Raw genomic sequence first — 25,811 nt, 5'->3', positions numbered from 1 at the left:
TGCACGGCTGGCGGAGGCGCGCAGTGGGTGGAGTTTGTAGACAGAGCGGAGAGGACTGGCTGCTCCCGCCGCCGCTATCACCGCAAACACGGACTTTCTGTGGGACAAGCGGACCGGGCTGGCAGCGAAGACGGTGAGAAGGAGGAGGAGAGGGGGGGTGAGGCGCGGGGGAGACGGGGAGGGCGCGGCCGCTGTACGTGGGGCTCACAGCTGCAGCTTAACATGGCGGAGAGTGGATCACAAAATGGCCGCTGCTCCCCTCCCCCCCACCTTATAGCATCTCTCACTATTATCACCTGTGCAGTATAGTGACCATAGCTCTGTCTGCACGTGTGTGGGGAGGCTGGTGGGATTATATGCAGTGTGTGCTGTGTACAGTGATGGGGATCTGGTCCATGGGGGACACCGTCTTTGTGTGAGAGTATGTGTGCTTGTGTGAGTGGAAAGCTGCCCATTAACAGTACAATAGTTTCCTCTGATTCTATCATATTGATCAGATTTGCTGGCTTGGAATGTAATTATCGATTGTTCCCATAATTGGGTGAATTCGGGTAATTTCCTTTTTCAAATATGATTTTAAAATCTAACACCCCAATCGACTTAAAGGGAAGGTTCAGGGAGGGTGGAGAAAAAATAAAAATCTGTATTTGACTTGTCCATAGGACTGTTTTGATGTCGATTTTCTTCATACTCTGTGGTTATCTGAGCAATTTGATTTGTATTGTGTAATGACACCTTTAAACCAGCCGTGGACTATACTTTTTTTTTTTTTTCCTTGCCCAATTGGACGTTTGTTTGGAGAATGTTTAACTGGCCAAAAATTGCAGTGTATGTTTGTTTGATATCATGGTCTAAATACAGAACCGCAATGTTGGTTTGTGGTGATAGAAAACATGTATGGAGTATGGCCACACGTTGTTCCCAACTTGCTTGGGTGGGGTTTGCATAGCCCCATATCCAGGGTGATCTACACAGATTGTTTGTAGGCGTAGCCTCCCCCCCCCCCAGTATGTGTTTGTGGGTTTGATCCCTAATGAAAATCATTCTTGTAATGGATCTATTGCTGGGCTAGAATCTGCCCATGGATGGCAGGCCCAGGTCCAACCATTTGTTTTTATACAGACTGGAGCTGAAAGTTACTTTTTAGGAGCAAGCAACTTCCCACTTACAAAGATTATATAGTTATCATCATGTTACTTACACAGGGTACTATTTAGTTATTATACATTGCAAATGTTGGTGGGTTAAACTGCACTACCCCATATGAGAAGAGGATGGTGGAGGGGCTATGCTAGGCAGACATAAGAACAAATGACACACACAAGTTGGGTGCCAGTTGGCTGCTAGGATTCATTCAACCATGAAAATGTGGGTGTATATATCTCATGTCTTTTTTGTTTTACTATAAGTTGAGCCACAAATGGTTCAGTTTTATGTATCGTGGGAAGATGACCAGGAATTGGTAGTAATGGCAGTAATTGAGAAATGAGGCTGTATGCATCGGCTGATCTGCCCAGTCAGTTGCTGCACATGCAGTGCAGTTGGTATATCCCGAGCAGCAGTTGGCTGCAACAGTTCAAAACTGCTGCATGTAATGTCATCCACTTAAGGGGCCCATACACTTACCGATTTTCCCGCCGATACACAGCCAATTCGATCACTGTGATCGAATCGGTTGTGAAATCGTTGCGCAAACGCTGACCGAGCGATCTATTTACGTCTGAAATCGATCGTTCCCGTTCTGTCCGTGCGGAAGATTTCGCTCGATCGCTGGGGGTCGGGAGTGTCAATGACGTCGTTCGAATGACCGGCGCAAGACATTACCTGTTTTGGCCAGCGCGAGTCCCCGCTGTCACTGCTGCTTCTTCTCCGTGGTGGGCTCCGAGTCCGGCAGGCTTCACTTCTTCCTCTCCGGACAGGAAGTTTACAGTGGAGCGCCCTCTATTGTTTAAGCTTCCCCCGGCAGGAAGTTCAGTGAAGCTGCATGCCCGGAGTGGAGAACAGACTGGAGACCAGGGAACTTGCGCCGGCCGGATCAGGTAATGTATGGGGGGGGGGCAGTGGCAGCTCCACAGATTGTGAATCTATCTCAGCATGAAACCGATCACAATCTGTTTGCAGTAAAGGCAGCCATACGATCCCTCTGATATCCGATTCTATCAGAGGGATCTATCTGTTGGGCGATCTGATGGCAAATCGACCAGTGTATGGCCACCTTTCGTGCAGTAGTGATGGATTGGGAGTTGCCTCTAAGTGACCCGAGCACCAGAATTTGTTTCTTAAAATTAACCTATCCCATAAGGGATCTTCAAAATATGTGCTGGGGTTCCCTACAGAGTGCTGCTCCTCCTGCCCCCAGCCCATACGAGATTCGCCGGTTTCTCCATTTGTCGGAATATCATGGGTCCTGTAAGTGTGCGCTCTGCACTGTGTGCCAGGAGATGTAGTTCATAGATGCGTTTGCAACATTGGTCTTTAGCATATTCAGTCTGCTGGCTATTGATGGGGAAAAAATCGAAGTATATAGCCATCTTTAGTTTTGGCGTGCATAAATTTAAAGCGGACCTGAACTCAGAACTTCCTCTCTGCTGTAAGAGATAAGCGACAGCATAATAACCTTTAAAGAAGAACATTTTTTTTTTTCAGCTGATACAAATCCTGCAATAATACTGCAGTGTTTACTTCCTGCTTTCATGGAAGCAGACAGTGTTTAGTGACATTAAATGCTTATCTGTGTAGTCTTGTTTTAAAGGCTCATACACACGCTTGCCTAAAGTAAAGCTGGCCATACACTAGGCCGATTCCCCACCGGCCGACAGCAGATTTGATCACTGGGATTGAATCTGCTGTCAAACCGTTAACGTTAATGCTAAATTTCGATCTAGTTCATCCCGAAATAGATCGGTCCCGTCGTTCGCTCCGTGCGGGAAATTAGTCGATCGCCCGCAGGTAGGGAGCGCGTCGCTAGCGGCGTTCGAGTGCCCGACGCAATACATTACCTGCTCCGCCGGCACGTATCCCCCCGGTCACCGTTGCTCCGTCTCCGCGCTGGGCTCCGGATCCAGCAGGCTTCGCTTCTTCCTGTCCCGGCAGGAAGTTTAAACAGTAGAGGGCGCTCTACTGTTTAAACTTCCCCCAGACAGGAAGAAGCGTGCTGGATCCGGAGACAAGAGCGGAGCAGAAGACTGCGGAGACCGGAGGGAGTCGCGCCGGCCGGAGCAGGTAATGTATGGGGGGGGGGGGGATAGCAGCGGCAGCACCACCACCACAGATTGTGATTGGTTTCAGGCTGAAATCTATTCACAATCTGTTTGCAGTAAAAACAGCCATTCGATCAGAGAGGGATCTATCTGATGGCAAATTGACCAGTGTATGGCTACCTTAAGCTGAGGCTGCAGATAACAACCACCTCAGCTGATAATCCGGTGTGTGTACAGAGGCTTGCGATCCACCTGGCGGATCATCTCCTCCCCCAGCACCTGCTATAAATGCAGTCATAACCCTAATAGCTTCGTACTGCTTCATTCAGTGTGAACGTGGCAGTGAACAGATGAAGGCAGCTGCTGTATTTCATGCTTCACCCCTAAAGTATTAACATCTCCCTTGCCGTCCCTACCTCCTAGGCATCACAGAATTAGTGTGTTTGCTCTCTGTCAGAGTCGGGGCAATTTTGTGCACCCGGAGTCGGAGTCGTGGTTTCAGAAACTGAGGAGTTGGAGTCGGAAGATTTTTGTACCGACTCCACAGCCCTGTTTAAAACGTTTTACTCCTGTTTTTCTGCACTTCACATCACATTGTTGCACTGTTACGCATGACAAAAAAGCAGTGGCCTGCAGGCCTAGAGGGTCCAGCAATGTTCTCGATTCAGTGGACTGCCCCCAACTGGCTGACTGAAACATACTGGCCTTGCTGATCAGCGAGACGAGAATATCCTGCCCCATCATTGACCCTGGCACTGGTGGCTGCGGAGAGGCTGAAGGTCAGGGGCCTTGTATTTGCTTGCCAGGTGGCAGACGCCGCTGCAACCCGTGCTGAAATGAATATGCTTTGCCACTTACAATGTCATAATGTTCTACTTTAATGCCCCGTCACTGTCCAACATTGATAAGTAAGGTTGGCCACAATGCATCGTCAGAATGCTGGATCATCTCAGCCAAGAGCATTGTTCTCCCCCTTGCCATGTGGCTCGTCCTCTCATACCCACCGCCTGAGTGACACAAATTAATGAACCCTTTATTTTTCTCTGAAAAATTCGGCAAACAAAAACTAATATGCAGCAGGTACTAGAGGTTAAATATATTGCTGTACTCTGCTTCATCAGCCTTATGTGGACAATAATGTCATGGTTATTTAGCGCTGTGATGTTTCGCATGCAGCTCCTCCAATTCACCCTTCCTGTTCCTTTACTGAAGCTTTATAGTTTGCGGCGTAAACTCCCACAATGCATTCTCATAAAATACAGCGCTGTATTTATGTACTTACACCCTCAGTAAAGCCTCGTGCACGCCTAAGATGCTACTCGGACGGAGCCGCCTCTGCTGTGAAGTGTCTGCCCCCGAATCCTTTACCACACCCAGGCTGCTAGGTCTTAGCCAAACCCTGGCCAATGCTATTGGTCTCTCTCCTTACCACTACTGCCCTGTTGCCGCACTTCATTCTTTCTCCCTCTTCATTGGAACAGAATTAGGTGTGTGTGTGTGTGTGTGTGTGTCAAACTGTCCAGTAGTAAAGGTTTGTTCCCAGCTTAAAGGAATCATCATGCTGCATCAGCTTCCCCCGATCTATTTACCACTGGCTTCTGCCCAGCAACATGTCCCACGACGCAGCTCCGCTGGCAGCCTGTGGCCCGGTATCCCCGCCGGTACTGAGGCCGACCTCAGGGTTGGCTTTGTACTGCTTGAGCAGCTCTGTCAATCAAGGCCACGTCCGCGCCATACTGCGTCTGTGGAAAATGTGGCCGTGATTGACAGCGCCGCTGGCGCAGGGGGCCGACCTCCGCTCCGTACTGGCAGGGATACCGGTCCACAGGCTGCCAGCGGAGCTGCGTTGTGGGACATGTTGCCGGGCAGGAGCTGGAGCAAAGGGCCCGTTTCCACTGGCGAATAGGGTGCGAGGCAATCGTGGCATTCCTCCGCAGGTACTTCCGGACAGCCGAATGCAGCTTCCCATCGGCAGCTATGGTGATCGGATGCGTACTACAGCATGCTATCCATAATTTCCCTCGCGTCTGATCGCGTAGGTAAATTCGCGTCAATGAAACTACTCCATTGACGTGAATTGGTTGCAGTTTCCTTGCGACATCGCGTCTAGTGGAAACGGGCCCAAACTGAGCACCTCTTACATCAAGATATTCAAAATAAATATCCCCCCAAGGGAGCAGTATTCTCCCCAGGCCCTTTTAGCTGGGTGCTCCACCCAGCTAATTTTGGTCAGCACCCGGCTGTCAGCGGCTTACCTCCTCCTATGCTGTAAGCAAAATTTTATGCAGAAGTGCCGGCCCTGAATTCTCTCATTTCGCTCCACCCAGCTACTTTTTCATGCCACCTGGCTGGAAAAAAATTCTGGGGAGAACACTGGGGAGGTTTGTAAATGTGTGCTTTGTGGGGACAGCATCGTTGATTTACCTATGGAGTAGCCCCATCTGTATGAGGGCATACGCAGAGGTTTGAAGTGGCCACAATGTCAAGTGCATGCTGGGAGATGTAGCGTTCCCAGCTGCCGCAATGCTTTTTGGAAGATGTAGTAATTCATGTGTACAGTTTTCGGCCCATTTATGGTAATCTTTAGGGCCCATTTACACTTGCAGGTAATTCCTGCATTACCCTATTTTACCGCATGGGGCAGCGAAAGCAATGAGTCTTCCGAGACTTTCACACTTATTGCTGTGTGCCGAAAGTATCCAAACTGGCGCAAGGGCAGCAGCACATTACCACAAGCACCATGCTTATTGCACGTTGCTTGGGGTATTGTAAGTCTGTGGGTGATGCACATAGTGTAAACGTCTGAGTGCAGTACACATGCATGGACTGACTGGAATCCCAGTGATGTACTTCCTGCACAGCAGGGAGCACGTCACTAAACAGGGGGCGGTGCTATGCATATGACCCGGTTGGCGCACTCTGCTGCAGGGTTATATTGTATTTTGCTTTGGGATGCAGTAGGGGAGTTGCAATGCAAAAAGTGTAAAACCGGCCTTAGGGAGAGACCACACTTGTGCCTGCAGAATATGTCCTTGTATTTTTTGCATGCGTATTTCCGCATGCACCATAGACTGTTACCACATGCTAGCAGTCTCTGGGAGTTGTACATGCTGTCATTTTTGATGCTAAGAACTACAAATTGTTCTGAATATTTTGTCAACTGTCGTCCTTTGCACTCTGTGACAATGTGTATCTGCTTGTAGATGTAGAAGATCAGTTGATGCAGCCTATTACTGTTCAGACAGGAAAGGTCAGTAATCTCCCCAGGCTGTATTAGTTTTGGTGAGCACCCGGCTGTCATCGGCTCACCTCCTCCTATGCTGAAAGCAGAGTTGCGCACTGAAGCATCGGCCCTGCATTCTCTCATCTCGCCCCACCCGGCTACTTTTTCATGCCACTCCGCTGGAAAAAAATTCTGAGGAGAACACTAGGTTAGTGTTCTCCCCAGAATTTTTTTTCCAGCCGGGTGGCATGAAAAAGTAGCCGGGTGGCATGAAAAAGTAGCCGGGTGGCATGAAAAAGTAGCCGGGTGGGTTGAGATGAAAATGCAGGGCAACTCTGCTTACAGCATAGGAGGAGGTGAGCAGATGACAGCCGGGTGGTCACCAAATCTAGCCGGGTGGAGCACCCGGCTAAAAGAGCCTGGGGAGAACACTGTAGGTGTATGTGCTGGTAGTTGAGATATTTGCATAGAGCTGTGTACAGGTTCCTATACTGTATCCTGGTTAGAATGCTGCTATGTCTGTGAGGGGGCGTGTGCCAAAATCTGTTCACGCACTCATGTAACCAACCTGCTCCTTGTCATTTTCACACACATCAGCATATTTTCTCTTAAGGTCAGCTGAGGCCATGATGAAATTGCCTCTAATCAGGGCTGTGGAGTCGGTCCAAAAATCCACCGACTCCGACTCCTCAGTTTAGGATTCCACCGACTCCGACTCCTCTAATTTGCATATTATAATTTTGTTGATTAAAAGTATGTAACATGAAATTCGTCTCTTAACTGCCAACGCTTAGGAATTTTGCAAGACAACTGAAGTGAGAAGGATATGTAGACTACTATATTTATTCCCTTTAGACTAAAACTAGTCCTTGGTAAGAGTACTTGTAAAAGGTACAAACCGGAACAAAGAACATCTATCAGGCCCTAGGCAATGTAAGTGTGGGTACATGTAAGAATGATGTGCAGGTACTCTGCAGGGGAATGAGGAGATTGTAAACAGACAACACCTCTGTGTTCAATGTGCACAGCATTCTCAGTGGATTCCCTGCAGCTCTGTGGGGAGTGCATATGTAGAGTATAGTACTACTGTGTAACAAAGTAAACCTGAGACAGATGAAATTAAAGTTTTATACATACCTGGGGCTTCCTCCAGCCGCCTTCAGGATAATCAGTCCCTCGTTGTCCTCCTCAACCACCTGGATCTTCTGCTATGAGTCCAGGTACTTGAGCCAGTCAGGCGTAGTGCGCATGCACACACTCCGCCGCCAGGAGCATACTACACCTGTGCAGCATGTTCCTGGCTGTGGGAGCGGCATGCGGCCGGACAGCGCTGACTGGCTGAATTACCAGGACTCATATCAGAAGATCCGGGTGGTGGACAGCGAGGGACTGATTAGCCTAAAGGGGGCTGGAGGAAGCCCCAGGTATGTATAAAACTTTACTTTTCATCCGTCTGGTACCCTTTAATTTGTAGTCACCAAACCAAATTTTAATAACATATCACATTATTTGATTTCATCAGCAAAGGGAGTGCATACATTTGCATAAATCAGCATCAATGCAGAATTATTTCCATCTTGTTGACCATCTCTATTAGTGACACAGCTACACATCAGGCTTTATTCTTACAGCATAGATGTTATTTAGTATATATAAGAGATTCCTGTGTACACATCATTGATACAGTCACAATCAGATATGTATATCTGACCTTAAAAATACGGGGACTGCTTTATTGAAGCAGCACAAGTAACTAATTTTGATTGGTTTATTTCATTTTTGTGGACTAAGCACAGCTATTACTGTGTATATATATACATTATTTTTAATGACTATTATCTGAGAAATAGAACATTTTATCATATTTTCTATTTTAATTACAGTTACAAATTCATTAGGAGTCGGTGCATTTTTTCCCGACTCCGACTCCAGGCACCCAAAATTGCACGACTCCGACTCCACGACTCCGACTCCACAGCCCTGCCTCTAATACACCGTTTGTTCTGATGTTTGTGGAAGGGTTTCTCTGAATAAATTTTTGTTTAGCTAGTATGTTAGTTGGCAAGGATGGAGAAATTAATGTGGAGCCTGACTGTCCAATCCTGGAGCCAGCACGAAATTTTCTACTATTCGGCCTCTTTCACAGTGCGACGTTAAAGTCGCACATTAGAAAATTTTATAACGCAGACTAATGCACAGCAATGCAGTCTGTGCGACATTCACAGTGCATACGTTGCGTTGTGTGTAACGTGTAGCAATATTTAGAAAGTGCTGCATGCTGTGCGTTTAGCAATACATTTGCTGCGTTGTGTGTTGCCCATGCCAGTAATGTGTGTGTGTTTTTTTTTATGTAACGCATGCGCCGTTTTCGTTCCATGAGTATGCAACGAAAACTGCGCACCGAGACACAACACAATGCAAAAAAAAAGTCCAATTTCATAACCTGCATGCGCTGCATTAGGGGCACGTTGTGAGACTTTAACGTCGCTTCAAACGCAACATCCCACTGTGAAAGAGGCCTTCAGCTCCACTGACAGCAAAGAATTGGAGCAAGTTATATAGGGATGGTCAGTGAGATGCTAATGATAACAAGTTCATGCATATGTATTCATCTTGAAAATTTTCCAGTTAAAGTGAGTCTAAATTGGAAAAAATAGTTACTTCGTCACGATGGAAGGCTCTGGGTCCCATAGAGCCCTCCTGGTCCCCTCATTCCAGCACTGACTTCCCCATTAGCAGTCTACAACCGATGGGTCGAGACTGCTCTCTACTGCTGTGGGAGGGTTTGGGGCGGCTCCATACTGTGTCTGCATGAGAAAGCACGGAGTAGATGGGTTTTGGGAGCACTCAGGCTCCTGAAGCCTCCCACAGTGGGAGGTTTGAATGCAGGGCTGTGGAGTTGGTACAAAACCCATCCCACTCCTCAGTTAATGAAACCACCAACTCCAGGTACCTAAAATTGCTCTGCCTCCACAGCCCTGCTAAAATGGTGAAGCCAGCGCTGGAACGAGAGGAATGGGAAGGCTCTATAGCACAGTTCCCCAACCCTGTTCTCGAGGCCCACCAACAGTGCATGTTTTGCAGGAAACCACAAACATGCAAGTTGAGACAATTAGTGTCACAGCAGAGCTGATTCACTACTTCTGTGGATTTCCACAAAACATGCAGTGTTGGTGGGCTTTGAGGACAGGGTTGGGGAACACTGCAGCATGGGACCCAGAGTTTTCCCTCTCCTTTCTGGATTTTATTTTTGCTTCAGACTCCCTTTTAATTGTTCGTCTCCACTTAATTGATCAGTTTCCAAAATGCATAGATTTGTATCAACTCAGAGTTTTTAACATCTGTCTCAGTAGATGCTGGGGCTATATAAATGTCGGGATAGACTCTTTCGAGAGCTCCTGTCTCAGGTATTGTGAGGGTCAGCTGTGAACTGAGTGTTCCCCCTTTACCAGATGCCACACTCCAGACGATACCGGTCTTCGGAGCGAGGCAGCCGAGGAAGCTACCACGAGCGTTACAGAAGCCGGAAGCACAGACGGAGACGAAGCCGGACGAGAAGCAGCAGCAGTGAGAGGGGCCGGGACAGACGTCACAGACATGGCGACAGCTACCATGAAAGGTCGCGGAGGTGAGGGATCTGGCTTGTGTGCTAATCTGAAGTTGCAAAATTGGCTTTTATTAAGCCGCATCTACACGAGTAGATGCGGCCGCGATGCTCCTTATCAATCGAGCCGCTGATGCGGCTCGATTGATAAGATCCGACAGGACGGATCTCCGCACCGCCGATTCCCTGCTCGATCCCCGCGAGGGGACAATGGCAGGGAATCGTGCGGGAGATAAGCGGCGCCGGCGGGGACGAGCGGGGAATCGAATGCGACGCGGCGAGCACGCGGAAGAGGCGATCCGGCGGCTAATCGAGCCGCCGGATCGCTACAATGTAGCATGGTGTAGATGGGGCTTTAAAGTGATACGGAAGCCAACAAAAAAAACAGGTACTTCCCTATGCAGAGGGAAGGCTCAGGATCTTATAGAGCTGTCCTGTGTGTGTTTTTTTTTTTTTTTTTGTCCTCGTTCCTCCACTGTCCGACCGTTGCAGGTACATGACCAACTGGTTGGATAAGTCTTTGAGGATCCTCGGAAGGCTTTGGAAGCACTTGTGTCTGAGTGCTTCCGAAGTTGGGTGGCTCTGTAATTGCGCATTAAGGAGCTGCTGGTCTTTGGAAGCACTCAGGGACACAAGTGCTTCCTGAGGGCTCCTGGAGGTGGCACATTTGATCTGGGGTGGGGGCGGGGACTTTGGGATGAGGACCAGGAAGGCTCTGAGATCCCCTAGCCCTTTCTTCTCCATAGGTGAGTATCTGACTTTATATATTTTTGTTTGCTTCAGTATCGCTTTTTACATTTTTGTTATTTTTTTTGCTCTAAAGTTAAATGACCCCTTAAATAAGCACTGCTCCTGTTGGATATTTCAATTCCTCAGTTACGAGGCTCGATCCTCTGACAGACGAGCGTACGACCGGAGGTATTGCGACAACTACCGAAGGAACGATTACAGCCGGGAACGTGACCGGGAACGAGACGTGTACTATGACTCTGAGTACCGCCACTCATACGACTACCGGCGCTCCCGGGAGGACAGCTACCAGAGCTGCAAGAGTAGCCGGCGCAAGCAGAAGCGCAGGAAGCATAGAACAAGGTCTTATAGCCGATCGTCCTCGGTGAGTATCTCACGGAGCTGATCTATTTCTGCTCCCCCCTTTTTTTTCTTTTCTCGTAGGGCAAGTATTGGTAAGTTCACCCCCATACTGTCTGTTGCATATGATTTATATTGCTGGGATTAGAGATGAGAACCATAGATAACCATTAACAGTACAGGTGTCCATCTGCCTCCCCTGTCTTCACTTCCTATTGCTGAGGGCGCATGTTAGAAGCTGTAATCCCATCTCTCCCCCCTACCCCATAGTCTTACATGCCTCTAGTCATCTGTGTCTCTAGCCTGGCTTGTGTATACTCGGGAGTCCTCATTCTTTACGTGCCTGGGTCATGTGTAGCCTGCGACATGTCAAGGTGGCCCCCGAGATGCAAGAGGACCTGTCCTCTGGGGCGGCAGTGACATCTCGCTGTGCGCACATTAATAATAGACAAGATCGTACCTGTTTAAGAGTTAGTGATGAAGAAAGTTGTTTTTATGAAGACTGCTTTGCTGTTATCCTGCATCTGGTTTTTTTTGTAGCATTGTTGGCATGATGTAAAAATCTTCAGAGGCAAATTTCCAGAGTCCCCAAGCTTGCGGTGGTTAAATCCATATGCATATCCAATAGAAACCAAGAAGCGCCCTCACTGTAGATGTAACCAATGTATATGGGGTGATGGAAGGGCAGGTTTAGGGGGGGCAGTCGGGTATATTGCCGCCAGGAAGACTCATTCAGCATTTTTTTTTATTTTCGCTCCTGTTTTTTTTTTCCTGCTTTTGCAAAAGATGAAACGAAAAAAATAAGCAGAATGTTTTGGTTTTTCTTTTATTTTTTATTTTTTTATTTTTATTTAATTTTATTTCTGAGTTAGTGTATTTGTATCTTGACCTGTTCCCTTGCAATATCCCTATCGTTATATATTCCTATGTGCCGTATGAATTGGCTGGGAATCTACTGCACACCCTCCTACCTCAAACTACACTGTGAATTTCCAAACCAACCAACCTTTGTGCCGCTGGTTTGAAAATCTGATTGGCTGGTGAATGGTGGTGTTTTGCCGGGAATGACGGGCCCGACCCAACAGAGGAGTCGCCAGAGCAGCAGGCAGGCCAAGAGTGTGGAAGACGACGTGGAGGGTCACCTGATCTATCGCAACGGCGACTGGCTACAAGAAAGATGTACAGCCAAATCGTAACATAATTTAGATCTCTAGTCCTAAGATATCCCCCTCCCCAGAGACGCTGCAGACCTGTCTGTCTTTTGTTTTTTATTTTGTGTTCATTTGATTTTATTAATGCAGAGAAGCCCCCTTCCTCCTCCTCCTCTTCCTCCTCCCCTTTTATTATTACTGTTGTTATAAAGCCACTATATCCATAATCTAGAGCTCTTGTAATGCTAGTTGGAGGGCAGGAAGTTAGAGTAAATGATTGTGGCTCAAGCCCAGCCTGACTTACTGTTTTGACTTTTCGGCAGGCTTTTTCACTGGGTCTGGTTGCCACATTCCTGATTTCCTGACTCACCCTTCCTGTCTCTGCTTCTTCTCACAGATGAGATTGTCAGCACACTGGGCGAGGGCACCTTTGGCCGTGTTGTGCAGTGTTTAGACCACAGAAGGTGAGTTTGTGAAGGAGATAGTACATCCTTGGTATTTTTTTGTTTCCACCGAACCTTCCTCTTTAGTAGTGCAAATTGTCACAATAGAACCTGCATTTTAAAGGACTAAAAGTCGTATTCGGGTCAGAACTAAATTTCTAAGTTGCCTCCATGATTTACTTTAACAAGTCAGACCTAGAGCTCTATACTTGTAGTAATTCCAGTATTTGTATAGCCCTTTTCTCCTGGTGGACTCAAAGCGCCAGAGCTGCAGCCACTAGCATGCACTCTATAGACAGTAGCAATGTTAGGGAGTTTTGCCCAATGACTCCTTACTGAATAGGTGCTTTCTTACTGAACCAGGAGGAGACGATGTTTGAACCCAGGTCTCCTGTGTCAGGGCTGGTGCGCTTCTGAGCGCTTTTAACCTCCCTCGCGGTATTGACGGTTATACACGTCAGTACAAAACCTGTGAACAGTATTGCCGTGGATACACTTCAATGCTCTACTGCACTTTATACTAGACCCTTGCTTGAAACAGTTTGGCAAGTTACGGGGGGGGGGGGGGGGGGATTTGGGATGGGTCATACCAGAGTGATGTGATTCCCTGGGGATCGAGCGGGCGGGAGTCGAGCGGCTTGATCAGGCCAGCTGAGTATTATCATCTGGTAGATACACGGTACAGAAACGTACCGTGTATCCCCAGCATTAGAGGCCTTAGCCATTACACTATCCACCTACTGGGTATAGTGGAGTATATCCTCCAGGGCAGGTTGTACGGAGCGTTCGTTTCCCTGATTCTCCGTATTGCATAACAATGAAAGGTACAGCACTGGAGAGTTCCTTCCTGTGTAGTACTAGGCTTGTTTTTGGCCACCCAGTGGGATCTTATCTCATAGCTGTTCAGGAAACGTGCCGCCCTCTCCGATAATTGAGGCTTGTGTAATTGTCAGCTCTGTCGCTGTCACACAACAATACATCCCCTCAGGGCTGCCATCTGGGATATTTGTGTCAGCGCCTGTGTAATCATTTCCCTCTCGTATGTCTCGCTGCAGGGGAGGCAACAGAGTGGCTCTAAAAATCATAAAAAATGTAGAGAAATATAAAGAAGCAGCACGACTGGAGATCAATGTGCTGGAGAAGATAATCGAGAAGGACCCAGAGAACAAATAGTGAGTGGCTTCATTGTGTGTGTGTGTGTGTGTGTGTTCATGGTTTTTTTTTTTTCTTTATGTGCCCAGTGTGATTTTAATTTCTCCATGTGCCCAGCAGGTGTCAATTATTTTTTCCCTCCATCCAATGCACATACACCCCTCCCCCCCTTTTCTTTAGTAGTCTCTATGTAAATTTTGCATGCTAGCTTTGTCAATCACTGCTTCTTTCAGCTGTTGCATAGTCCCGTTTATAGCTTCACATATTTTAGCCCCAGCCTTCCTCTTTTGCCCTCCATTTTTTTCCAAGCATTAAGGATTTCTAAAAAGAATCCGGACTTCTAATTCTGTGACCAAAATCTGAGTTTTGATAGTATTATCAGTCCTTCTAGTGAACAGTTTGGCTTTATTTAACCATTTTAAGCCTTCTGGGCCATGTGTGCTCCCGCGGTCGAACGCATGCCTAGCTGCGGATCGTTAGCCCAGGGATCAATGAATCGGGACATGGTGCCCGATCATGAATTCCTTTCCCCGGGCAAAAAAGGCGACTGCTTCTCTCAGAACCCTCGCTTTTTCAGCCTCTTACCTCCCTCTAAGCGTAGGTCATGCTTAGAGTAACTCAAGGTAAAAAAGTAAAACTACATCCACATGTAAAAAAATAAAACGCATTTACATAAAAAAAAAAATACTATTTACATCCCACCCTCCCAAAAATACCCAAATAAAATGTTTAATAAAAAAAAACACGTAAATATTTACCTAAGCGTTTCAACTTTTTTAAATATTCATGTAAAGATGAAATATATCTTTTTTTTTTATTTATTATAAGCTTGTAAATAGTGATGGATGCAAACTGGAAAAAAATGCAGTTTTTTATTTCCAAATAAAATATTGTTGCCATACATTGTGATAGGGACATAATTTAAACGGTGTAATACCCTGGACTATTAGGCAAATACAATACGTTGGTTTCAATTATGGAGGCATGTATAATTTTAAAACTATAATGGCTGAAAACTGAGAATTTTTTTTTTTTCTTCCTCTTCTGTACCACCCAAAGAAAGCCTAATTGGTGACGGAAAACACAAGCTATAGATCAGTTCATCGTGAGAAGTAGTGATAAAGTTACTTTCTCAGTTTTCAGCCATTATAGTTTTAAAATTATACATGCCTCCATAATTAAAACCCACGTATTGTATTTGGTCGTGGATTTTGCCTGGGGGATTTGGGGGCTAAAGACCCCTCGTTCAACCGCTGGATATCGGCGTTTTAGCAGGGGCAAGCATGCATTTATGCATTCGACCAATGTTCACCTCTCATTCATTAGCCTGCGGCTGAACGAGGGGTCTTTAGCCCCCAAATCCCCCAGGCAAAATCCACGACCAACTTGGTCGTAGATTTTGCTGCTCATGGAGGCAGGGCTAATGGCCGCAGCCCTGCCTCTCAGCGCGTCTATCAGCTGCGAATCTCCGCCCCGCTCTGTGAAGGAATACTGAGAGGGGCAGGGGAGAGGCGGCGATCAGCGCAGACGTGCTGAGTGGCAGGGTTGCGGCCATTGCCTCACACGGAAGCGATCCCCGGACACTTCAGAGGGGATTTGGGGGGGTAAAGGCCCCTCGGGAGAGCGGCGTTTTAGCAGGGGCAAACATGCCCCTGCTGAATATAAGGTGAAAAGTGATTTTTAATAACGCTTCAGACTCTCTTTAAAGAAAATGGTAATTTGTAAAAAAAAAAAAAAAATATTAAAAAATAATAAAATCAGCTTGATACTCGCCTGAGAGGGAAGGCTCTGGCTCCTATAGTCTTCCCGTTCCTCTCTCTGTCCCCTTGTTGCAGCGGCAGCTCCTCCGTTTAAAGCCCCCACCGCGAAGGACTTTAGAAGTCTTCAGTCCTAAAGATGGGCTCCATGCTGCGCATGCACAGTATGGGACATCTTCGGGAGCACATGGGCTCCCAAAAACTTAAGAAGCCTCCCTTCGGTGACAGAGACAGCAGTATTGGACCAAATTGGTCGAATACTGCTATGGCGGAGCCAGTGCGGGACCAGGAGAGGAGCAGGAAGGCTCTATAGCAGAGCTTCCCAGCCCTATCCTCAAGGCCCGCCAACAGTACATGTTTTGCAGAAAACCACGAACACAGATAATTAGTGTCTCAGCAGAGCTGATTAACTACCTGTGTAGATTTCCACAAAACATGCACTGATGGTGGGCCTTGAGGACCGGGATGGGGGAACACTACTTATAGGACCCAGAGCCTTCCCTCTCCTTGGGCAAGTATCTGCTTCATTATTTTTTGTTTCCCAATGACTTAAAGGGCCTATTTCCACTGAGGTGCCCCCTCGGGTTTCCGAATCGGACACTGTACTCGTGCTATTGAGCTGCAGCCAAATCGCTATAGCTGTGCATGCACGGCTCTAGGGATTCGGATGCGTGCTGCATATCGCAGAGGCATGCGATTCTGATGGCAAGCCTATTGATTTGAATAGGCAGCGTTTCACCATCCAGCTCGGATGTGGGGAAATGCTTGGTGTTCTGCAGTAGCGGAAACAGCTCTAAATATTTAGAGCAGTCCAGGGAACTCTAAATAACTTTTTTCCAATCCCCCAATTTTATTTTATTTATAGTCTGACTTCTACAGCCATATGTTACTAGTGGGGAGACCATGGCTTTAACTATCCTGATCTTTGTTGGTAATGTGGTCACAACTTGGCCAGTGTGTGACCTTCCCTATGTGACCATCAAGAGGGTTATCCATAGCCTCCTGCATTTACTCTTCAATCAACTCTTCCCATATGCCTAGAGTGCCTGTCCTCCCAGCCTTTCTGCTTTGTGCCAACTGTGACTGTCCTTTCACCATTGTTGCCCTCCTCACACCTGCTTTGCTCCTCCGCTACTGTGAGTCTTGCTGATGTTGCTCCTCCCGAGTAGACAAAACTGGTGTCTCTCCTCTGTTTGCAGCTTGTGCGTACGCATGTTTGACTGGTTTGACTACCACGGTCACATGTGCATCTCCTTTGAGCTCCTGGGTCTCAGCACCTTTGACTTCCTGAAAGAGAACAACTACCTGCCATACCCCATCCACCAGGTTCGGCACATGGCCCTGCAAGTGTGCCAGGCGGTGAAATGTAAGGACCAACATTGGACGCAGTATAACGATGTTGTGTGCACCGTCTTTGTTTTTGTTTTGTTCTTTAATCGTCTCATATTTGTTTCAGTTCTTCATGATAACAAACTGACACACACTGATCTCAAGCCAGAAAATATACTGTTTGTTAATTCGGACTTTGACTTGACTTACAATGTAGAGAAGGTGAGTGCCCAGCAGGATCTGTAATATATTCATAGGTACGTCTGATTGCTGAATTATGTGGTGGTGTCCATACGTTTGTAGCTTTTCATTCTGTCTAGATTTCTGTATATTTGCATAAAATGCTCTTCATAGTTATACATTTTTGCCCACATAACCTCGGGCAACTCTTCTTGTTCATGTACTACTACCTCTTACTTATATATTTTTGCTTGCTGGTGGTTTTTTTTTTTTTTTAATTAAATTAATACAAAGTTTATAACAATGGATCTCATATGGAAATTCTCATCCCATAACTGCTGAATCTACCCTGGGTTGCTTTTGATCAGTATAGTTGTATGTTTGATTACAGGCCTGTTTTTGTCCCTTGTTTGAGACCCCAAGCACTCTTGATACCTAGAGTGGTTAGGTAGTTAGGTACCTTACTTACACCTACCTAACTTACTTTTCTAGGGTGGAAAGGTGTGCCACACTATGTAAACTAACCATGGTTAACAGTACAAGAGATGGAATACATTTATTGGGACACTACAGTGTTCTCCCCAGAAAAAAAATTTTTTCCAGCTGGGTGGCATGAAAAAGTAGCTGGGTGGTTAAAAAAAGTAGCCGGGTGGGGCAATATGAGAGAATGCAGGGCCGGTGCTTCTGTCTGTGCACAACTCTGCTTACAGAATAGGAGGGGGTGAGCTGATAACAGCCCGGGTGCTCACAAAAACTAGCCGGGTGGAGCACCTGGCTAAAAGAGCCTGGGGAGAACACTGCACTAGAAAACTAAAACAGTGGCTAAACCAGAATTGCATTAAGGTGGACCTCACCTCTCTTGCAAGAGTTCAGTTCCACGTTGATTAAATAGGGTGCAGTTCTCCACCTGGGACACTAGAAGGCCTTAGCCTGGACAGTCTGTGCCTTGAAACCACTGCATGAAGACATGTGAGATACCCCCATCCCCTGGCTTTATAATTTTAGTTCATACACCAGTTCTGTTGTAGCTGTTGGTCTGACAGCTTCCCCCACTCTGGTTCTTCCCCTGTTCCTGGTCTTGTGATGCCATTGGTTTACTAGTAATGAGCAGAAAGTTTCCAACATGCAAGTCTTCCCTAACCCAAGAGGACTTAAATCTGGTAAATTAACGGGCCTCTAGACTGATGGGATAAATGTCCAGCCTCCCCTGGGTCGTCTGCATGTTTGAGATGTGCACATGAAGTCCGAATTGATCCTTTCTGCAATCTATTCACTTCTTGTCCTTCCACATCGGCCTGAGATAAGAGTTCACATATGAGTAAAATGGTTGTGCAGGGAGGGATATAAACAAAAGCCATCATACCTGCAGCGAGGAAAACCTTGTTCAGTGCAACCGAAGAGGAATTAACAGGCCTCCAGGGTGTACTTGGATTCCCTCTATTTAAGAGTATTGGTGGGGAGGGGGGGGGGGATCAGCTTGTGTCTTGGTCTGGGATATGAGGTTGCTTACTCTGTCTATAAATGGTGACGCCCTGGAATGTTTGTACTAATTTGTTTTTCCCGCTAGAAGAGAGATGAGAGGTATGTGAAGAGCACTGACATCAGAGTGGTGGATTTTGGCAGCGCTACGTTCGACAGTGAGCACCACAGCACCATTGTGTCCACCAGACATTACCGAGCGCCAGAGGTCATTCTGGGTGAGTGCACCACCTGATGTGTATGTGTACAGCATGGTGCACCACCTGATGTGTGCCCCCACCTGATGTGTATAGCATGGTGCACCGCCTGATGTGTACCACCTGATGTGTATGTGTACAGCATGGTGCACCACCTGATGTGCACGTGTGTGTGATCTGCTTGTGCATACATGCAAAAAAACATGCCTGTCTTTCCTCAGAGCTCGGATGGAGCCAGCCCTGTGACGTCTGGAGTATTGGCTGTATTATTTTTGAGTATTATGTGGGCTTCACACTCTTCCAGGTAAGCATAGTTATCTTCTGGCAGTAATGCCTGTCTGGCCGGGTTTACAGGAATGCCGTCATGAAAAACTGTAAATATAAAATCCGTACACATAAGAGGTATATATCTCAGAATGCAAAGTGAATATTTTCCTAACATCGCTTACAGTAGGCAATAAAAATCAGACAAGTTCTTGGACTATTCCATCTCTTCACGGGGAGATTCTCAGTATTTCATTTTTTACATAGGGGCTACCTGGAAAGGACCTATTAAAATATGCCGGGCCACCCTCCCTAATTGCTTGCTCGCTATTTTGACAGTTTGACTGCCATTCAGTAAGTAAACCCTGAGAATCCCCATGAGGAGATGGACCAGTCCAAAACTCATATGATTTTTACAATCTGAATGGCAGCGTCCAAGGAGAAAATAAAATTACCGTAGTGTATTTTATATACATGCATTTTAAATGCTTACAATTTTTATTTTATTTTTTTGCAATAGCTGTTCATTTAAGTGAATGTCAAAAAGATACTTATGAAGATGGAAGGCACTGGGTCCTATAGAGCCTTTTCTCCTGGTCCCTCGATCCAGCGCTGGCTCCTAGTAAGCAGCATTCGACCGATCGAATACTGCTGTGGGAGGCTTCCAGAGCCGAGTGCTCCTGAAGCCTCCCGTGGTGGCAGAGTGGAACGCAGGGGTTGTGAGAGGAATGGGAAGGCTCTAAAGGACCCCAGAGCCTTCACTCTCCATGGGTAAGTATCTGTTTAGTTTATTTTTTAATTGATAAACATTGGTTTTGATAAAAACTAAAAATTTGTCAACAGACACATGACAACAGGGAGCACCTGGCTATGATGGAGAGGATACTGGGCCCCATCCCTGCCAAGATGACCCAGAAGACGAGGTACGCAGTGTGATGAGCCTGCTGGTCCTGTAGTCCTGTGTGCATTAAACTTGGCTTACCTCTGACTCTTTATTACTTTTAGGAAGCAAAAATATTTCTACCATGGCCGCCTGGACTGGGAGGATGCATCATCAGCCGGGCGCTACGTGCGGGAGAACTGCAAGTCTTTGCGGGTGAGGAGAGCACTTGTACATTAGCATACAGGCAGTGCACATTCCCAGCATTGTGTATACAATGTAGCACTGAGGGTTACAGCCTTCATCTTTAGGATCGGTTCAAATTGAGCCAGATCACAATCGGGCCCATCTGGAGTGGACGGTGCACGATCCGCTCCTATGTGCTTGTATGTTCCTTTCAAGTCTGGAGCAGATTTGGTTACACCTCAGCCTTCTTGCAGAGACTTGTTATCTGTTGACAGCAGGGCTGTGGAGTCGGTACAAAAATCCACCCACTCCGACGACTCAGATTAGGATTCCTCCGACTCCTTTAATTTGCATATTACAATTTTTGTTGATTGAAAGTATGTAACATAAAATGCATCTTAACTGTAGGTCTGCCTCCAGTTTAGTCAATCAGCCCTGATCGCCGCCCCTCTCGGTGAAAAGAGACTGATAGGGGCGGGCAGAGGCGCCGATCAGCACTGATTGACTGTACTGGAGGCAGAGCTACAGCCCAAAGCTCTGCCTCCCCAGGTAGCGAAATCTGCAACTTTGAAAGTCGTGGATTTTTGCCCCGGGAGTTCGGGTGGTACAGACCTTGTTTTGCCGCGGAAATGCGGCAATTCATCTTAGCTGATATGGCAGAAGAGGAATAGTAAATAGCTTTAATTTTACTGGCTTTAGGATCCATTCACACTTGTTTTGCAGAAGAGGTTTTTTGTTGTTTTTTTTTTCCCCACGATTTCACGTGGAAAAATTACTGAACACTGCGGCGGTAGCGCTTCTATAGCATTGCAACACTATCGCCTGAAAATGTTGCAGGTGACGCGTTTTGGGCGATTTGCAGCGATTAGTGCAAATCGCTCAAGTAAGAACGAGCCCAAAGGGTTTCAGTGTTCTCCCCAGAATTTTATTCCAGCCGGGTGGCATGAAATAGTAGCCGGGTGGCATGAAAAAGTAGCCGGGTGGGGCGAGATGAGAGAATGCAGGGTTGGTGCTTCTGTGTGCAACTCTGCTTACAGCATAGGAGTAGGTGAGCCAATGACAGCCGGGTGCTCACCAAAACTAGCCGGGTGGAGCACCCGGCTAAAACAGCCTGGGGAGAACACTGGGTTTCATTACGTTAGCGCTTTTAACCACTTGCCGACTGCCTTCAGCCCATGGGCAGCGGCAAAGTGTGGGCCGGAATGACCGCAATACGCCATCGGCGGTACTGCCGATGGGCGCGTTTAGCCGGTAATTGCGTCACTGGTATATAGTGTAGTGTACAGTGCCGTGCACATCGGGTTTTGGGGGGGAGGGGGCTTGGGTGTGGCAGCATAGCTAGCATAGTGGCCCCAGTATGGCTAGCATAGTTGCCCCAGTATGGCTAGCATAGTTGCCCCAGTATGGCTAGCATGGTGCCCCAGTATGGCTAGCATGGTGCCCCAGTATGGCTAGCATGGTGCCCCAGTATGGCTAGCATGGTGCCCCAGTATGGCTAGCATGGTGCCCCAGTATGGCTAGCATGGTGCCCCAGTATGGCTAGCATGGTGCCCCAGTATGGCTAGCATGGTGTCCCAGTATAGCTAGCATGGTGTCCCAGTATAGCTAGCATGGTGTCCCAGTATAGCTAGCATGGTGTCCCAGTATGCATAGTGTCCCAGTAGAGCTGGTAGAGCGCCCCAGTAGAGCTGGTAGAGCGCCCCGTATAGGCAGGTAGGTACGCCGTACGGGACTGGAGGGGCGGATGCAGTGGAAGAAGCGGTGCATATTTATGATGCTAATAAGCCGGGCAGCGGAGGGAGGAGAGTCCAGTCCGGAGTGGCGCTTCACACACAGCTTCTCCAATCGCTGGATAGCGATGGTATGACGGCAGCGGAAGGCGGAGCTGTACTAGAGCGTACAGCTCCGCCTACCGCCTCCGTCCCATTGCTATCCAGCGATTGGAGAAGCTGTGTGAAGCGCCGCTCCGGACTGGACTCTCCTCCCTCCGCTGCCCGGCTCATTAGCATCATAAATATGCACTGCTTCTTCCACTGGATCTGCCCCTCGAGTCCCGTACGGCGTACCTACCTAGAACTGTGCCGCTCTGCACTGTACGCGCCTCTCCCGCCCCTGCTCATTTAAAACCGGATACAGACGATCACCAGATCGTCTTCACAGGAACCGCGGTTTCGGGTTTAAAACCGAGAAATCGTGCAACCCTACTATCTGTCAATGCTATTTTTTTAATAGGTCCTAAACTGCCCCCGGGGGGGCGCCTGGTCACCCCCCCCACCCGTGTACTGTATACATCGATTCTTCTCTGTAATCACCCACTGATCACCTGTCAGTCACCCCCTGTCACTGCCACCCATCAGATCAGACTCTAACCTGCCCCTTGCGGGCACCCAGTTACCCACCCACACCTTCAGCTTGCCCTCAGACCCCCCCCCCCCCCCCCCATCACCTCCCCAGTGCATTATTTACATCTGTTCTACCCCTCTAATCACCCACTGATTACCTATCAATCACCCCGTCACTGCTACCCATCAGATCAGACCCTTCTCTGCCCCTTGCGGGCACCTGATCACCTGCCCGCACCCTTAGATCGCCCGTAAACCTGCCCTCAGATCACCTCCCAAGTGCATTGTTTACATCTGTTCTCCCCTCTAATCACCCCATCACTATCTGTTAACGCTATTTTTTCGATTAGGTCCTAAACTGCCCCCGGGGGGCTCCTGGTCACCCCCCCTTTGTACTGTATACATCTATTCTTCCCTGTAATCACCCACTGATCACCTCAGTCACCCCCTGTCACTGCCACCCATCAGATCAGACCCTAACCTGCCCCTTGCGGGCACCTGATCACCTACCCACACCCTCAGATCGCCTGAACACTTGCACTCAGATCGCCTCCGAAGTGCATTGTTTACATCTGTTCTCCCATCAATCACCCCGTCACCACCTGTCACTGCTACCCATCAGATCAGACCCTCATCTGCCCCTTGCGGGCACCTGTTCACCCACCTACACCCTCGGATTGCCCGCAAACCCTGTCTTTAAACAGCCGAGTTCTGTGATGGGGACACTCGATCGCGTCTTGTGCATGGAAGCCGCAGTCATTAAAGCTATGCCGTATCAGGCTTAGGCAGCCACACGTGCAACATTGTTTAACCTGCTGCAGTAAGTAGTTGAAACGTCAGCCTCTGTATGTCTCAACTTGAGAGAGCACTAAATTGTGATCAGAAGATAATTATGTAAATTGCATAATGTGATATGACCATAAATAGTAAATCTACTGGGTTCCCTCTGACTCTTGCAGGAGTCCTCTGAACAGTACGTTAGCAGTTATAAGCTCCGCAGTTTGGAATGCGCATTCTAAATAAAACACAGCCTTTAAACTTGCAGGGAGGGGGATTAACTCGTCCTTGTCACCACTTATAGCTGATTATTTCCTCCACGTTCCACATTATTCCAATACTTCCTCTTTCCGTGGTGGAAGGAGGAAGTAATGAAGATGGAATGTGACGTGGAGCACATCAGCTATAGGCGGCATCAATAAATCCTCCTGGTGTGGCCGCAAGTTTAATGGCTCCATCTTGTTTGGAGTGTGGATTCCGGAGCTGCTCATACTTGTGTTAGTAGCTTATAGACTATGGATACAGTAATTGACATATCAATAGTATATTAGCTTTTTCACATCCCACTTGGTCACACTGATGGCTGCTATGTGCTGTTCTGTAGGTCAGTTGGGTATGCAGGATGAGTGCATTTGATATCCAGTTCCTGAGAAGCTTACTTTATCTCAGGCCATTGTGTCCTGTGTGGCAGTAAATGAGGAGATATGGGCCTCAATTCACTAAACTTTATCAAATGTTGGATAATTTACCTCATGGGTAAAATCTAATTTTGAATTCACTAAGGTGTTATATATTTATTGAATGTTTTATCGATAAAACGTTCAATAAATCTATAACACCTTAGTGAATTCAAAATTAGATTTTACCCATGAGGTAAATTATCAAACGTTTGATAAAGTGTTAAAGCTTAGTGAATTGAGGCCATGGTCTGCTGAGAAAGCCTAGAGGTGCTGCCTCTGACTGCGAAGCAGGAGGTCATAAGTTTGACTCGGGGGTCAGAGGAAAAAAAAAGATAGGTGCAGACCTTAGATTCTGCACACTGCAGTGTGTGCATACGTGACTTGCCGTTTGTTACACATATGTGATGGTCTTGTTCTCCTTACAGCGCTACATGCTAAATGACTCAGAAGATCACCGCCAGCTGTTTGAGCTCATCAAAGGCATGCTGGAATATGACCCGTCCAAGCGCATTCTACTGTCTGATGCACTAAAACACCCGTTCTTTGCCCCGCTGAAGAGCGAGAACACTCTGAAACACTGGGAAACGGGGAGAGACATCAGCCGATGACTACTCGGAGCACCTACGTGAACTTTCCTCCTGATCCTCGATTTTGTTTCAGCACAATGAACTGATGAACTGAACACTCTGCAGTCTAAGCTGTCCATATGTGAAATAGTCTATATATATTTTATTTTATATAAATATATGTATAAATATGCTGTAAAGTCCCAAGCGCAGGCTGCTTTGTACATAGAGAATCCTGCCAGTGTCACTGCTCCATCTGGTGGTGGGGGGCCTGCACTGCAACTGTACAGTCCTATAATTTATAACGTCAGTGTTAGGGCGGAAGGGTGCTGTGGCGCAATGCATCTCGCAGTGTTTTTATATAAAATGTTTTTGTACAGTCTTTGTGAGAAATAAACAACTTATGTTTGTACGAAAGCTGCGCTGTGACGATTCCCTCTGCTGTGCTGCACAATGCCTCCCCCCACTGGTCTCCTGATGCCTGTATCACACTGCTACATGGACCAGCGACATGTTCAGCTTTTATTACAGCCGTTATTCAGGCATATCTTTGCAAATTCCAAGTTCTTTATCCAGATGTCAACTGAAATGTGTGTCCAATAATCTTCCCATGATGCTTTGCACACACAGATAAACGCTGGCTGCTGCTCTGAGGCAACGGAGATAAATGTTCAGTCTGGAAGGAGGGAATGGATATGTTGCAAAATAACCGTCTCTCAGCATCCTGAATCCTATTTTGGTTATAAAGGTTAATCTTTGACTGTCCCAGGTAAAAAGGTTTGTACAGTTACCATGCAATCATATCTTAAAGGACAACCAAAGTGAGAGGGATATGGAGGCTGCCATACTTGTTTCCTTTTAAACCATGCCTATTCCCTGGCAGCCATGGTGATCTATTTGGCCACAACAGTGTCTGTATCACACACCTGAAACAAGCATGCGGAAAACCGAGAAATGCTCCCTGTATGAATTTAGAGTTTGTTAGCCTGTTTAAAGCGGATCCGAGATGAAAAACTAACTATAACAAGTAACTTGTCTATATATCTTATCTAAAATTTAGATAGTTTACACAGCAAATATAGCTGCAAACAGATTTAATAGAAAATAATTATTTCTTCCTGTGATACAATGACAGCAGCCATGTTGTTTGTAAACATTACACAGAGGCAGGCTTATCTGCACCATCAGCACTCAGACTATGAAAAAACCTAATCCCCCTTCCTCCCTCCTCCCCTCTGCCTCTGAAATCAATGGCTAGTAACACCTCCTCTCCCTGCCCAGACTGAGCTCCCATGAGCCCTTGCTACTGCCA

At 47.1% G+C, this 25,811-nt stretch overlaps 1 protein-coding gene across 2 annotated transcripts; it reads left to right on the top strand.

Annotated features, from left to right (window-relative positions):
* Nucleotides 1-24,916, top strand: CLK2 (CDC like kinase 2). Of its 2 annotated transcripts, none has more exons than XM_068252551.1 (13): nucleotides 1-133; nucleotides 9,876-10,051; nucleotides 10,904-11,141; nucleotides 12,202-12,295; nucleotides 12,665-12,731; nucleotides 13,766-13,882; nucleotides 16,819-16,985; nucleotides 17,076-17,170; nucleotides 18,699-18,825; nucleotides 19,026-19,108; nucleotides 19,912-19,991; nucleotides 20,074-20,164; nucleotides 24,359-24,916. In XM_068252551.1, exons 2-13 carry the CDS (start codon nucleotides 9,876-9,878, stop codon nucleotides 24,539-24,541), a joined length of 1,518 nt encoding a protein of 505 aa, XP_068108652.1. In that variant the 5' UTR covers nucleotides 1-133; the 3' UTR covers nucleotides 24,542-24,916. The 2 variants fall into 2 exon arrangements, with proteins under 2 accessions (XP_068108652.1, XP_068108651.1); XM_068252550.1 differs by having other exon boundaries at nucleotides 18,696-18,825.
* The last annotated feature ends 895 nt before the right edge of the window (nucleotides 24,917-25,811 follow it).

The sequence above is a fragment of the Hyperolius riggenbachi genome, chromosome 9 (assembly GCF_040937935.1).
Source record: "Hyperolius riggenbachi isolate aHypRig1 chromosome 9, aHypRig1.pri, whole genome shotgun sequence".
Lineage (NCBI taxonomy): Eukaryota > Metazoa > Chordata > Amphibia > Anura > Hyperoliidae > Hyperolius > Hyperolius riggenbachi.
The sequence above is the reverse complement of the archived record's forward strand: the minus strand, read 5'-3'. Positions and strand labels throughout refer to the sequence as shown.